General features: G+C 42.2%; 1 protein-coding gene across 2 annotated transcripts in view; it reads left to right on the forward strand.

The window, feature by feature from the left end:
• The window catches only part of LOC123991711 (progressive ankylosis protein homolog), a 31084-nt gene extending 16449 nt beyond the window's left edge, over positions 1-14635 (forward strand). The window contains exons 7-12 of one of the 2 annotated variants that reach the window (XM_046293360.1): positions 3591-3683; positions 3828-3920; positions 11127-11256; positions 11570-11693; positions 12827-12926; positions 13059-14634. In XM_046293360.1, coding sequence (XP_046149316.1) covers positions 3591-3683; positions 3828-3920; positions 11127-11256; positions 11570-11693; positions 12827-12926; positions 13059-13175 — 657 coding nt within the window. In that variant the 3' untranslated portion in view covers positions 13176-14634. Of the gene's footprint in view, positions 1-3590; positions 3684-3827; positions 3921-11126; positions 11257-11569; positions 11694-12826; positions 12927-13058 lie in introns of both variants that reach the window. The other variant, XM_046293361.1, reaches the window with a different exon arrangement.
• Positions 14636-14950: the final 315 nt, after the last annotated feature.

The raw sequence follows: 14950 nt of genomic DNA on the forward strand, positions 1-14950 counted from the left end.
GGTACGAGGTAATTAAGGTAGTTATTTTTGTATATATAGTGTATGTGGACACCCCTTCAAATGAGTGGATTCGGCTATTTCAGCCACACCCGTTACTGACAGGTGTATAACATTTAGCACACACCCATGCAATATCCATAGACAAATATAGGCAGTAGAGAGTACAGAAGAGCTCAGTGACGTTCAATGTGGCACTGTCATAGGATGCCACCTTTCCAACAATTCAGTTCATCAAATGTCTGCCCCGTTAGAGCTGCCCCGGTCAACTGTAAGTGCTGTTATTGTGAAGTGGAAACGTCTAGGAGCAACAGCGGCTCAGCTCAAATGGTAAGCCAAACAAGCTCACAGAACGGGACCGCCGATTGCTGTAGCACGTAAAAATCGTCTGTCCTCGGTTGCAACACTCTCTACCGAGTTCCAAACTGCCTCTGGAAGCAAAGTCAGCACAAGAACTGTTTGTCGGGAGTTTCATGAAATTGGTTTCCATGGCCGAGCAGCCGCACACAAGCGTAAGTTCACTATGTGCAATGCCAAGCATCGGCTGGAGTGGTGTAATGCTCGCCGCCATTGGACTCTGGAGCAGTGGAAACATGTTCTCTCGAGTGATTAATCACACTTCACCATCTGGCAGTCCGACGTACAAATATGGGTTTTGCGGATGCCAGGAGAACTCTACATGCCCCAATGCATAGTGACAACTGTAATGTTTGGTGGAGGGATAATGGTCTGGGGCTGTTATTCATGGTTCGGGCTAGGCCTCTTCGTTCCAGTGATGTGAAGTCTAAATGCCCAGCATACAATGACATTCTAGATGATTCTGTGCTTCCAACGCTGTGGCAACAGTTTGGGGAAAGCTCTTTGCTGTTTCTGCAGGACAATGCCCGTACACAAAGTGAGGACCATGCAGAAATGGTTTGTAGAGATTGTTGTGGAAGAACTTGACAGGCCTGCACAGAGCCCTGACCTCAACCCCATTTTAGCACCTTTGGGATGAATTGGAACTCAGACTGCGAGCCAGGCCTAATTGCCCAACATCAGTGCCCGACCTCACTAATGCTCTTGGGGCTGAATGAAAGCAGGTTGGGTAGTTAGTTAGGAAAGCGAAGGCTAGCTTTTTCAAACAGAAATTTGCAACCTGAGGCACTAATTCCAAAAGGTTTTGGGACACTGCAGTCCATGGAGAACAAGAGCACTACCCCATATCTGCCCACTACACTGAGGCTAGGAAACAGTCACCACTGATAAATCTGCGATAAGCAATGATTTCAATAAGCTTTTTTCTACGGCTGGCCATGCTTCCAACTGGCTACCCCTACCCCGTCCAACAGCTTTCCCAAGTCCCCCCCCCCCGGATCCCTACAACTCCTATTACTATCTTGTTCAACCTCTTTCGTATCGTCTGAGATCCCCAAAGTTTGGAAAGCTGCCACAGACATCCCCCTTTTCAAAGGGGGAGACACTCAAGACTCAAACTGTTATAGACCTGTATCCATCCTGCCCTGCCTTTCTAAAATCTTCAAAAGCCAAGTTAACAAACATATATCCCTGACTATTTCGATTCCCACTATGCAATCTGGTTTCCGAGCTGGTCATGGGTGCACGCACCACCTAAACGATATCATAACCGCCATTGATAAAATACAGTACTGTGCAGCCGTGTTCATCGACCTGGCCAAGGTTTTCGACTCTGTCAATCACCGCATTCTTATCGTCAGACTCGATAGCCTTGGTTTCTCAAATGACTGCCTCACCTGGTTCACCAACTACTTCTCAGATAGAGTTCAGTGTGTCAAATCAGAGGGCCTGTTTTCCGGACCTCTTGCAGTCTCTATGGGGGTGCCGCAGGGTTCAATTCTCAGGCCGACTCTTTTCTCTGTATTTATCAATGATGTCGGTCTTGCTGCTGGCGATTCTCTGATCCACATCTATGCAGACGGACACCATTCTGTATACATCTGGCCCTTCTTTGGACACTGTGTTAACAAACCTCCAAATGAGCTTCAATGCCATACAACACTCCTTCCGTGGCCTCCAACTGCTTTTAAATGCTATTTAAACTAAAGGCATGCTCTTCAACCGATTGCTACCTGCCCGCTCGACTAACATCACTACTCTGGATGTTTCTGATTTAGAATATGTTAACAACTACAAAGACCTAGGTGTCTGGTTAGACTGTAAACTCTCCTTCCAGACTCACATTAAGCATCTCCAATCCAAAATTAAATCTAGAATCGGCTTCCTATTTTGCGACAAAGCATCCTTCACACATACCCTCGTAAAACTGACTATCCTACCGATCCTTGACTTCAGCAGTGTCATTTACAAAATAGCCTCCAACACTCTACTCAGCAAATTGGATATAATCTATCACAGTGCCATCCGTTTTGTCACCAAAGCCCCATATACAACCCACCACTGTGACCTGTATGCTCTTTGGCTGGCCCTCACTACATATTTGTTGCCAAAGCCACTGGCTCCAGGTCATCTAGAAGTCTCTGCTAGGTAAAGCCCCACCTTATCTCAGCTCACTGGTCACCATAGCAACACCAACCATAGCACATGCTCCAGCAGGTGTATTTCACTAATGATCCACAAAGCCAACACCGTTGGCCACCTTTCCTTCTAGTTCTCTGCTGCCAATGACTGGAACGAATTGCAAAAATCATTTGAAGCTGGAGACTTATCTCCTTCTAACTTTAAGCATCAGCTGTCAGAGCAACTTACCGATCACTGTACCTGTACACAGCTCATCTGTAAATGGCACACCCAACTACCTCATCCCCATATTATTTCTTTTTTTGCTCTTTTGTACCCCAGTATCTCAACTTGCGCATCATCATCTGCACATCTATCACTCCAGTGGTAATGCTAAATTGTAATTATTTTGCCTCTATGGTCTATTTATTGCCTAACCTCCCTAATCGTACTTAATTTGCACACACTGTACATAGACTTTTTAAAATTGCGTTATTGACTGTACATTTGTTTATCCTATGTGCAACTCTGTTGTTTTTGTCGCACTGCTTTGCTGTATCTTGGCCAGGTTGCAGTTATAAATGAGAACTAAATTGTTCTCAACTGGCCTACCTGGTTAAATGTATATTTTTTAAAGTATTGTGTGTAGATTGAGGGGGGGGGAGCAATTTTAGAATGACTAACCTAACAACATTTGGAAAAAGTCAAGGAGTCTGAATACTTTCTGAAATCTACCTCATACCTTTGCCCATTGACTCGGTACTGGTACTTCCTGTATATAGCCATGTTATTGTTATTCTATGTGTATTTATTCCTTGTGTCACTTGCTATTTATTTTATCTTTAACTCTGCATATTTGGAAAAGGACCCGTAAGTAAGCATTTCACTGTTTATCTTCACCTGTTGACCAAGAATGTGACACAAAACATTTGATTTGATAGTTATGGGAAAATCCATATGTGATTACCAACTTGGCACATATTCATAATTGTCTTTGCTGACGTCAAGGCTTGCAGTCGTGTTTGAACAACTTTTCTACATTACTGTAAGCTGTTCAAAAAGGAAATGAAATATGAGTCCGAATTACTTCTTTGTCTCTCTCTTTGCTTGGCCAGGCTGTGGCTGTCCTCACTGCCACCTACCCTGTGGGACACTTGCCGTACGGCTGGCTGACTGAACTGAGGGCCATCTATCCTGCTTTCGACCAGGTAAACCAAGACCTCATCCACAGTCTAAGAATAGCCTCTTGTTGCAAATCACAACATAGTAAATATCATCAGATTTAAATGAATACAGGTGACTTGTATTGGCGTCCTTTATTCCCCAATAATGATACTGTTCTTTTCCAACAGACCAATCCCAGCAATAAGCTTACTTCTCACACACCGGTTACAAAGACTCATATCAAAAAGTTTACAGCCTGTTGTTTGGCAATATCACTTACGGTAAGAAGGATCTATAGATGGAAGGATGTATGGATCTGTTTTTATTCCAATACTGTATTTTGATAAGTCACAGGATCAAATTATATTGGGAAGTGAAATGTATACCAACTCTACATAAAAAAGAAGTATGAGTATAGAATTTAGAGTCAAAACAGGTTGAGACTCACACAAGCAGAGGAAGTTGTCCCTTTAAGGTTCCTGCACTGACAAATGCTTGGCATTTCTACCTCTGTCAATGCTTCTTACATAACATCCGGTGTCGTACTTATTCATTTCCTGAACTATAGCCTACTTTTTTGGTCCTAGCTGAAAATGATTGAGAAAAGGGGGAAGGCGAAGCTGGCGAATCTGATAGATAAGCACAGTGCCATGGATGGATGGATGGATATACAGTACCAGGCAAAAGTTTGGACACATACTCATTCCAGGGTTTTTCTTTATTTTTTACTATTTTCGACATTGTAGAAAAACATCAAAATGATGAAATAACACATTGAATCCTGTAGTAACCCAAAAAATGTGAAACAAATATATATTTTATATTCTTCAAAGTAGCTATCCTTTGCCGTGATCACAGCTTTGCACGCTCTTGGCATTCTCTCAACCAGAGGAATGCTTTTCCTACAGTCTTGACGGAGTTCCCACATATGCTGAGCACTTGTTGGCTGCTTTTCCTTCACTCTGCAGTCCAAACTCATCCCAAACCATCACAGTTGGGTTGAGGCCAGGCCATCTGATGCAGCACTCCTTGGTCAAATAGCCTTTACATGATAAAATGACACATATGGAATCCTTTGAGATTCTTCAAAGTAGCCATCCTTTGCCTCTGACAGCTTTGTGAATTCTTGTCATTCTCTCAACCAACTTAAAGAGGTTGTCACCTGGAATGCATTTCAATTAACAGGTGTGCATTAAGTTATTTTGTGTCATTTCTTTCCTTAATACATTTCAGCCAATCAGTTGTGACAAGGTAGGGGTGGTATACAGGAGATGGCTCTATTTGGTAAAAGACCACGTCCATATTATGGCAAGAACAGCTTGAATAAGCAAAGACAAATGATAGTCCATTACTTTAAGACCTGAAGGTTTGTCAATCCGGAAAATGTCAAGAACTTTGAAAGTTTCTTCAAGTGCACTCGCATAAACCATCAAGCGCTATGATGAAACTGGCTCTCATGAGGACCTCCACAGGAAAGGAAGACCGAGTCACCTCTGCTGCAGTGGATAAGTTCATTAGTTTCCAGCTTCAGAAATTGCAGCCCAAATAAACACTTCAGAGTTCAAGTAACAGACACATCTCAACATCAACTGTTCAGAGGAGACGGCATGATTCAGGCCTTCATGGTGGAATTGCTGAAAAGAAACCACTACTAAAGGACACCAATATGTAGAAGAGACTTGCTTGGGCCAAGAAACACGAGCAAAGGACATTAGACCGGTGGAAATTTGTCCTTTGGTCTGAAGTCTAAATTTGAGATTTTTGGTTCCAACCACCGTGTCTTTGTGTGAGACGCAGAGTAGGTGAAAGGATGATCTCTGCAAGTGTGGTTCCCACCGTGAAGCATGGAGGTTTCAAAATAATAAAAGCTGTCTTCTATTTTACATTCAGCTCTAGATGTATGAATAATAGACATTAACAGAGCACAACAGGTTGTTTTTGTAAAAGCGCTGTTGAGAGAGCATATATCCCAACGGATATAAACAGCAAAAAAAGAAAGGACCCTGTCTTTCAGGACCCTGTCTTTCAGGCCCTGTCTTTCAGGACCCTGTCTTTCAGGCCCTGTCTTTCAGGACCCTGTCTTTCAGGACCCTGTCTTTCAGGACCCTGTCTTTCAGGACCCTGTCTTTCAGGACCCTGTCTTTCAGGACCCTGTCTTTCAGGACCCTGTCTTTCAGGACCCTGTCTTTCAGGACCCTGTCTTTCAGGACCCTGTCTTTCAGGACCCTGTCTTTCAAAGATAATTTGTAAAAATCCAACTTTACAGATCTTCATTGTAAAGGTTTTAAACACTGTTTCCCATGCTTGTTCAATGAACCATAGACAATTAATGAACATGCACTTGTGGAACGGTCGTTAAGACACTAACAGCTTACAGACGGTAGGCAATTAAGTTCACAATTATGAAAACTTAGGACACTAAAGAGGCCTTTCTACTGACTCTGAAAAACACCAAAAGAAAGATGTCCAGTGTCCCTGCTCATCTGCGTGAACGTGCCTTTGGCACGCTGCAAGGAGGCATGAGGACTGCAGATGTGGCCGGGGCAATAAATTGTAATGTCTGTACTGTGAGATGCCTAAGCTGATGGCCCTCGCAGTGGCAGACCACGTGTAACAACATCTGCACAGGATCGGTACAGCCGAACATCACACCTGTGGGACAGGTACAGGAAGGCAACAACTGCCCGAGTTACATCAGGAATGCACCATCCTTCCTTCGGTGCTTAGACTGTCTGCAATAAGCTGAGAGAGACTGGACTGAGGGCTTGTAGGCCTGTTGTAAGGAAAGTTTTCACCAGACATCACCGGCAACTACATTGCCTATGGGCACAAACCCACCGTTACTGGACCAGACAGGACTGGCAAAAAGTGCCCTTCACTGATGAGTCGTGGTTTTGTCTCAATAGGGGTGATGGTCAGATTCGCGTTTAGCGTCGAAGGAATGAGCGTTACACCAAGGCCTGTACTCTGGAGCGGGATCAATTTGGAGGTGGAGGGTCCGTCGTGATCTGGGGCGGTGTGTCACAGCATCATCGGACTGAGCTTGTTGTCATTGCAGGCAATCTCAACGCTGTGTGTTATCGAGAAGACATCCTCCTCCCTCATTTGGTACCCTTCCTGCAGGCTCACCCTGACATGACCCTTCAGCATGACAATGTCACCAGCCATACTGCTCGTTCTGTGTGTGATTTATCAGTGTTCTGCTATGGCCAGCGAAGAGCCTGGATCTGGGACCTGTTGGATTGGAGGGTGAGGGCTAGGGCCATTCCCCCCCCAGAAATGTCCTGAAACTTGCAGGTTCCTTGGTGGAAGAGTGGGCTAACATATCACAGCAAGAACTGGCAAATCTGGTGCAGTCCATGAGAAGAAGATGCACTGCAGTACTTAATGCAGCTGGTGGCCACACCAGATACTGACTTACTTTTGATTTTGACACCACCCCCTCTTTGTTTAGGGATGCATTATTCAATTTCTGTTAGTCACATGTCTGTGGAACTTGTTCAGTTTGTCTGTTGTTGAATCTTCATACAAATATTTACACGTTAAGTTTGCTGAAAAGTAACGCAGTTGACAGTGAGAGGACGTTTATTTTTTTGTTTTGTTATGCCCTGTCATAAATCATCTGGTTTTTCACTTTTATTTGTTTTATTTACAATTTAAAAAGGACTGGAATTGGTGAAACTTGCAGTTAAAACAATAATAATAATTCAACTTCGATAGAGCTTTTCAGAGAATTTCAAAGCACAGAGCTGCCAACTCTCACACATTGGCTGGGAGACACATTTGGACCCTCTTCTCACTCCCTCACACCTCTTATATCTCGCGCATTGAAAATTACTGCTTTTATTTTTGCAATAAGTCCATTTGTGTACTCTGCGTGTTAACTTTTCAACTATGCTCCAAATCGTTTTGAAATTGCAGCTTCTGCGCCTGCAATTTAACATCATGAGCGGTCTTATCTTGCCACAGCACTGTGAGCTGCAGCACATTGAAGCATATGATTGGTATAGTTATGTAAGGGACCAATGGGATTGGATGAGTCTTTTAAAGAGAGCAAAACGTTCTCCGCTGAGTTTATAAAACTGTAAAAAGAGCAGCACTGTAGCGCTGTTTTATGTACAATGTTGTCAACAAAATTAGGTTGCCTTTATACCCGTCCCTATTGCAGAATGCAGCCTTTTGACTGCATGTACTGAAGTCAGTTTAATCCCTACTTGCCTTAGTCCCCTCGTTTGGTAATTGGCATTTAGGCTGTTACAAAGAAGTGGCGGCAGCAGACAGACCTACAGTATGTTTTAGCAGGGAAGTTTGGTAGGGTGACCTGATTTTGTCAAACAGATTGTGAACCCAAAAGTGTGAGTTTTGATTCTAGAGGGGGGGACAGTACATAGAAAAATAATTTGGTTTGGGGTGTAGGGGCATATTTATGTAAACTTGTCTAAAACATATTTAATCTCTTTACTTTATTTAGTCTGATCTGTGGAACAATAATCAGTCGGATAAAATATAGGGTAATTACTGTGCTTGTCAGCAAGAACACTATAGTTATTACCCACACTTATTCCACTTATTCCCAATTTTGCCAGTGTAATCACATATTTGAAATCTGATATGCCTGCTTGTTTTAAATGAATTATATGAGATGGTATGGGGATTCAACTCAAACACATCCCATTTTGTCTATGTAGAGTAAGATGGCAAGGATCTTCAACTAGTAGGCGTAAACCCACTTAATATTGGTATTCATTAGATTTGTCTTGAAGGTTGGGTGATTTTCAGAAATTAGCCCCGTTTTAAAGAGTTAACCCAAATGACAAAATACGAAATAGTTTCTGTCCTTACCTTGAAAGCAGTCTATGGACAAGGAGACTGCAATATATGATTTGGTTATCCACTGCCATCAACCATTAATATAAAAATGGCCTGTGCGGCAACTTGTTGTAGTTGGCCACACTCTACGGCAGGTGTTGCATACAACTTTCCACTTGAGAATAGGGATCAATACCTACTTCCAATGTTTCTACCGTTTGCCCATCTAATTATTTTCTGAATAAAGTGTCAAACCACCCAAAACAAATGACCATATATTAAATGTAATCCAACAAAATTCTGACAGTAACAAAGTTGTCGAATTTTGAGTGTTCATTTAATGTTCAAAGCATCCTCAATCCACATGATCTGGGGTTTTTATTTAAATATGTTCCACCCTGGTCAGGGGCCTAAGCCATGTCAAAATACGTAGAAATTAGTCCCCCGAGGTTGTGCCAGAGGGCAATTCAATTCACATAGCAAATCTCACTCCGAGTTTTTATGAAAAGTTGGCAGCCCTGAAAGCACAAAGAAATACATGTAATAAAGAAAAACATTGCAACTTCATGATGGACAGTCATGAGAAAGTTCATGGCTTGAGTGATCATCTGAGGGAGGTGGTCAAGCAGGGAGAGAGAAGCCGGAGGCAGGCAGGTAGCTTATCAAGGTGTCTCACTGTTTGTATTTTCCGTAATCGGAGCTAAGCCACTGGCCTCTGTAGTAGCTAGCTAGCTAGCTATTTAACTATTCCTTCACTACTACCAAAATGAAGCAGCCACTTGGATGACACTGCAGCAGTTATGTGGTGCCAGAAAGCACACCACATTTTAAATAATAATTCAAGAGCAGCCTCCCTACGATCCTCATCACTGCACACCTCTGCCATCTTGCTTTCGGGCTTCTCTCCATCCTCAACCGCTGGACATTGGCTGGAATTCGAATCCGAACAGCTAGCCAGCTAATGTTAGTTAGCTAGCTAGCTAGCCAAACAAACAAATTACTAGCCAGCTTCAGTCTTAATGCTGTGGTTGATTCTGATATGAATTAGCTATATTAAATATTCATTCTTAAAACCAAAATGAATTGATGACAAAAAATATTTACAAAATGTACAGGAGCTCTCTGCTTAGGCTGCTAGGGCACCATGGAAACTGTAGACCTATGTACAAAATGATTTGTCTTTCCCTAAAATCATGGTGGTCAGTACTTTTTTATATTTAAAGGGGAGGATAACTGGGTCCCACAGACAATCGATCTGAAATCAGTCATGGGATTTTGTTTTGCTTTAACCCATGTAGGGTGGGAATGGTAAGAAACTGGTTTGTGGCCATAGTTAGGTCTTGGAACCAGAGAAAGTGGCATTCCAGTCAGATGTGGAATTCCAGTTTTAAACAAGTAGGGTGTGGGCTCATGCCTGGCAGCACACAACATGTTGGGCCAGATAGGCGTGGCCTATGGGCTTGATGAAAACTCGGGCAAAGCCTGTCTGACAGACCACAGGCCAAGACTTTCTCTGATTAGCATCTGACTCTGAGGGAAAGACAACGGAGAACAGCACAGAGCGGACAAGATTGATAACGGTGTACAAGAAACACCACAAAAATGATGTGTAAAGTTTATACTGTAAACAAAGTAAATTGGTTTTAGACCGAAGGGTTGCTGAATCGAATCCCCGAGCTGACAAGGTAAAAATCTGTCGTTCTACCCCTGAGCAAGGCAGTTAGCCCACTGTTCCCCGGGCGCCAAAGATGAAGATTCCAATTAGGACAGCCCGCCGCACCTCTCTGATTCAGAGGGGTTGGATTAAATGCAGAAGACTCATATCAGTTGAATGCATTCAGTTGTACAATTGACTAGGTATTTATCCCCCCCCCCCTTTAGATGGCGTTTAAAGATTTAGACTGAGTGAGGAAGTCTGGCGAAAAAAGGAGGAAAACCACTGATTCATTGACTCAAAATGACCTCTCTCTTTGTGTACAGTATGACAGGTGACTGACTAACCGTCTACAACTAGAAAAACATCTGATAGTAATCAGCACGACTACACTGCTACATTTTCTTTGACAATACAATGTTTGTTAACCAGAACCTGATGAGCACTACAGGTGGTTTATACGTTGATTTGCAATATTGTTACATACTGTCTACATTGCTACCACAATTTGAATGAATGAATTCGGTCACGCGTCTGGCTTGTGTTAACTTCTAAGGGACCACAGTGAATCGAAAACCACTCGCCTTAAAGAGGAAATATGCAGTTGATACCTACATTTATGGATTTATAAATTAATGATAACTTTTAAATGGCTCGTGAGCTTAGTTGCTGTACCTCATCAGAAGCCAAAATATAAGATTGTTTCATTCCAATGTTTGTAGACAAATGTAATACAACCTTTTTAAAACAGGGTTAAAACTGTCATTTTGATATTGTGGATGGTCTCCAGCCCCATCCTTCAGCTTTTTACTGAAAAATGGGCGGGGAGGATGCTTTATTATTGTTATAGCTGCTGATTACTGCTTTATTGATCTAGTCAATTCTAACGAGGCATGGTTTTGGCAAGGTTGCCCAACTTTGGTGTGTGTGTGTGTGTGCTTAACACCAAGTTAAATTACTCTTTATTTGCCCAGCTGTGTGTGATGTACCGAACACCTCTGTTTGTTTGTTAAACTTTGGACAGCTCTGCTTCATGGTGTTCTGGACCCCTCACATCACAGAAAGGATCTTGGTGAATGTGATTGGGGTGGACTTGGCCTTCGCTGACCTCTGTGTTCTTCCACTGAGGATCTTCTCCTTCTTCCCTCTGCCAGGTAAGAAGAACCACTCGTCTTATTTCACCATTAAAACACTCCCTATGCCTCTTGCGCTGTTGGCTGGAGCGTAGAGTTGTGGGATTGATTCCCGACGGGCCACATAGATTAAATACAATATATATTAACAAAGTTCTTTTAAAAGGAAATATCTGCTGGAAATGTTTGACCATGATGATTGGTCCCAAAATGCAGTGTTTTGTTCCTCTCTTGCCTGTGTGAACAGCTATGAGCCATGGTTTAGCTGAGAGAGCAGTATGTCTGGGATGTAATGTTTCCACTTACTTTCCTGTGTGCATGCATGTGTGTGTAGTGATAGTCCGGTCCAACCTGACCGGTTGGTTCATGACCCTGAAGATGACCTTTGTGCTGGCCCCCAGCTCTGTGCTCCGCATCATCGTCCTCATCACCAGCCTGGTCATGTTGCCTACTATTGGGTAGGTGGACAATTCAGTGGACACAGACCAGCCTCTGAGTCCCAAATGGCACCCTATTACTTTAGACTAATATGACAAATGATGTTCTATTCTAATACTGGATAACTAAAGATGGTTCATTTTGAATTCAGCAAACTTTACTCAATTTGATTTTGATTGGACTTCAATCTGACAGCGTTGAAGAGCTGCTCCCTGTTTCATGATGAGCAAATATTCATAGAAATGTATTCCGAGGTGAGTTTAAATCAGGACAATGTAAAGGATCCCCATTCACTGCATCACCTACCATCAAATGCAGTCTGTGTAAATTCATTGAGGTGCGCATTAATGGATTCTCTGCAGTTTTTTATTAAGCTGATATACACGTTAAATCTTTCTACCGTTTCCTTGTGCATGGTTTTGAATTAAACATAAGGCATAAGGTTATCGAAACATGAATTTATGAGCTATGCCACCAGAATTTGACCCATCTGCAATAGTAGCTGCCCTTATTTTACTCTACCTTATCCGTAAATGTAAGTGAATATGTTACTGCCGTTTCTCGCAAAGCCATTTTTATATCTGAAACGTATGCACCAGAAAACGGTCACTTCAAGATAGTTGTTTCTCTGTGGGCAAACTGCATCTGCACCTATTCCGCAAAAATATTAGTGAGTTAAAAATAAAATGTATTGTTTATATACATCACCATAAAGACTGGCCATATAGAGATGACATTTCTTCCTTCGCTTAGCAACGCCTTTCATCTGGACTGACAAATGGAAGCAAGTCGACCAGACCTGCTGCTATGGCGAAGACTCACAGGAGTGTAAAATCCTTTTTATCTTTACCCAACCAACAATATCCATCTGGGCCAGATGTCAGGATATTTCGCAACAAGACATCTCAGATGACTCATGTTCTTCCGGAACCCGCTCGCACATTTTTCGCTCGCCACACACTATAATAGACCTACAACTAAATGGCTGCTTTGTTTTTGTTTTTGAGGAAGTGTTGTCTTATTTTAGTCTGTGGATCCTCAAAATGTATTCCAGAATGATAAGCCTGTACCACATAGGCCTACTGTAAATCCTGTATTCTGATCTCTACTGGTCAGTGGTTCCAGTGTTAATGAATTTGGGTTTGTGTTTCAGTATCCACGGGGCAACTCTGGGGGTTGGGTCCTTGTTGGCTGGTTTCATAGGGGAGTCTATCATGGTGGCCCTAGCTGCCTGCTATGTCTATCAAAAACAGGTGAAGTCCCATCCCTTAAAGGCAAAAGGAGAGTAAAAACTGTATAGTCACAGTGAAGTACAAAATCACTCTAAATTGCCCTTCATTCCGTTCATGTCTCTCTCCTTTCTTCCGATTTCTCCTTTTGCACAGAAAAACTATGAGATGGCCAACAAGCTGGTGGAGGGAGAGGAGTCTGTACCTCCGAGTGAGGTGTGTTCCAGAACTCAGAAGGACGCCATCGAGGAGCTCCAGGAGGAACATAAGTAGAGGCACTCTGAGGGAAAGGGACAGGAGAAAATGGAGTTAAAAGCCACAGAGAAAGGGAATTCCAGTGGGTAGGTCCTAATACCGGACCTGAGAGAACAACTGAGGGGATCACACAGTCTTTAACCTTTTACACTCATACACATATACTGGTTGAAAAGTGTAGGTCTGGGCACTAATAAGAGCCTGAATTGGAATGTTGTGGCTGTACAGTAACATGCTATATATGATGTCACAGCGGTGTATGGGTTTTGACTGACAGCCATTCTGAACTTGAGCATCCTTTGTGACAAGAAGTTGCCCCCATCCCTCCTGATAATTGGGCAACTCTTGCAATTTTTGTCTGAGAATGCTTTAAATGAAAATGACTATATTTTGAAAAATGAGATGAGGATTATAATAAATGTCGCTTTGATGTCAAACCAGCAACCCGAACAACTTGTCCAAATTTGCACTTCACATTTCCAAATCATAAAATGTATGTAATATACAGTATCAATGTTCATGATCACTGTTTGACGTGCATTTACAAGATAACACGGTGCCACTCTCTGGGTAGTGCTGAACAGAATGAGCCTATGTTTGTTTATTGTGAAGAAAATGTGCTGCTGCACATGAACCTGAATGCACTCATGACTCCTTTCTATGCTCACCAAAATTACCATCTGTTTCTCTGATTTGCCTTGTAAAAGCCTGACACTGTAACAGCGTGTTTTAGAACTTCGCTAGTCATTTTGACAATGGAACAAGCTTTCAAATCATGCCCACCTCACCCAGATTGCAATTTATGGACTGCTTTTGGATTGCGTAAACAACAGTAATTGTGTGATGGCGGGGATGCAGGGATGTTCCAAACAAAACAGGTTTGCTTGCTCTAGTTCTTCAACGGCACATCTAGGAGAACCTAAAAGTACCTTATTGTTGAAGACTTCTTTGGCTGCATCATCCCAATTCTGAGATCAGCTGTGAAAAAGAAAATAACTGATGTGATTGGTCAAAAGACCAATCAGTGGAAACATTTTCAGAATTGAGCTGCCTGTGTAAACGCAGCCTTAGTCATGAATGGGCATTGAAATGGCTGTGCACACTTTGGAAAGGAGTGGCCACTTGAGCCTATATTATACCTGTCGCCAAAATGTCCTTCGTCATGATCTTGACCTGATGTCTTGATCTTGTCTGTTTACACTTTTAAGGTCTGGTCACAATCGGATCACTGTATTTTAATCATATTCATCTGTCTAAAAATGTGGGCAAGATCAGGACAAAATACAATGTTAGCAGCAGGTATAAACCGGGGATATGGACTCACGTTAGTACTCACTCAAACCCTTGTAATTGTTTTTTTTATTTTTATGGTCTACCTAAACCACATTTTCCAGGAATAGTCTTGTTACTGAATATATTCAAGTTGTTTTTTTCATGATCAACAAATGCTGCGAAAGTACAGTAAATGTAAAATGCACAAAATCAAATGTACTATTTGGATTCAGTTCTGTGCTCTCACCTTTTGGACTAATTGTATTTATTTTATTTCACCTTTCTTCAACCAGGTAGGCTAGTTGAGAACAAGTTCTCATTTGCAACTGCGACCTGGCCAAGATAAAGCAAAGTAGTTTGACACACAACACAGAGTTCCACATGGAATAAACAAAACATAGTCAATAATACAGTAGAACAAAAGAAAACAAAGTCTATATACAGTGAGTGCCAATGAGGTAAGATAACTCCCTTAAGGCAATAAATAGGTCATGGTGGTGATGTAATTACAATACAGCAAT

The sequence above is a fragment of the Oncorhynchus gorbuscha genome, linkage group LG12, assembly GCF_021184085.1.
Source record: "Oncorhynchus gorbuscha isolate QuinsamMale2020 ecotype Even-year linkage group LG12, OgorEven_v1.0, whole genome shotgun sequence".
NCBI classification, from domain to species: domain Eukaryota; kingdom Metazoa; phylum Chordata; class Actinopteri; order Salmoniformes; family Salmonidae; genus Oncorhynchus; species Oncorhynchus gorbuscha.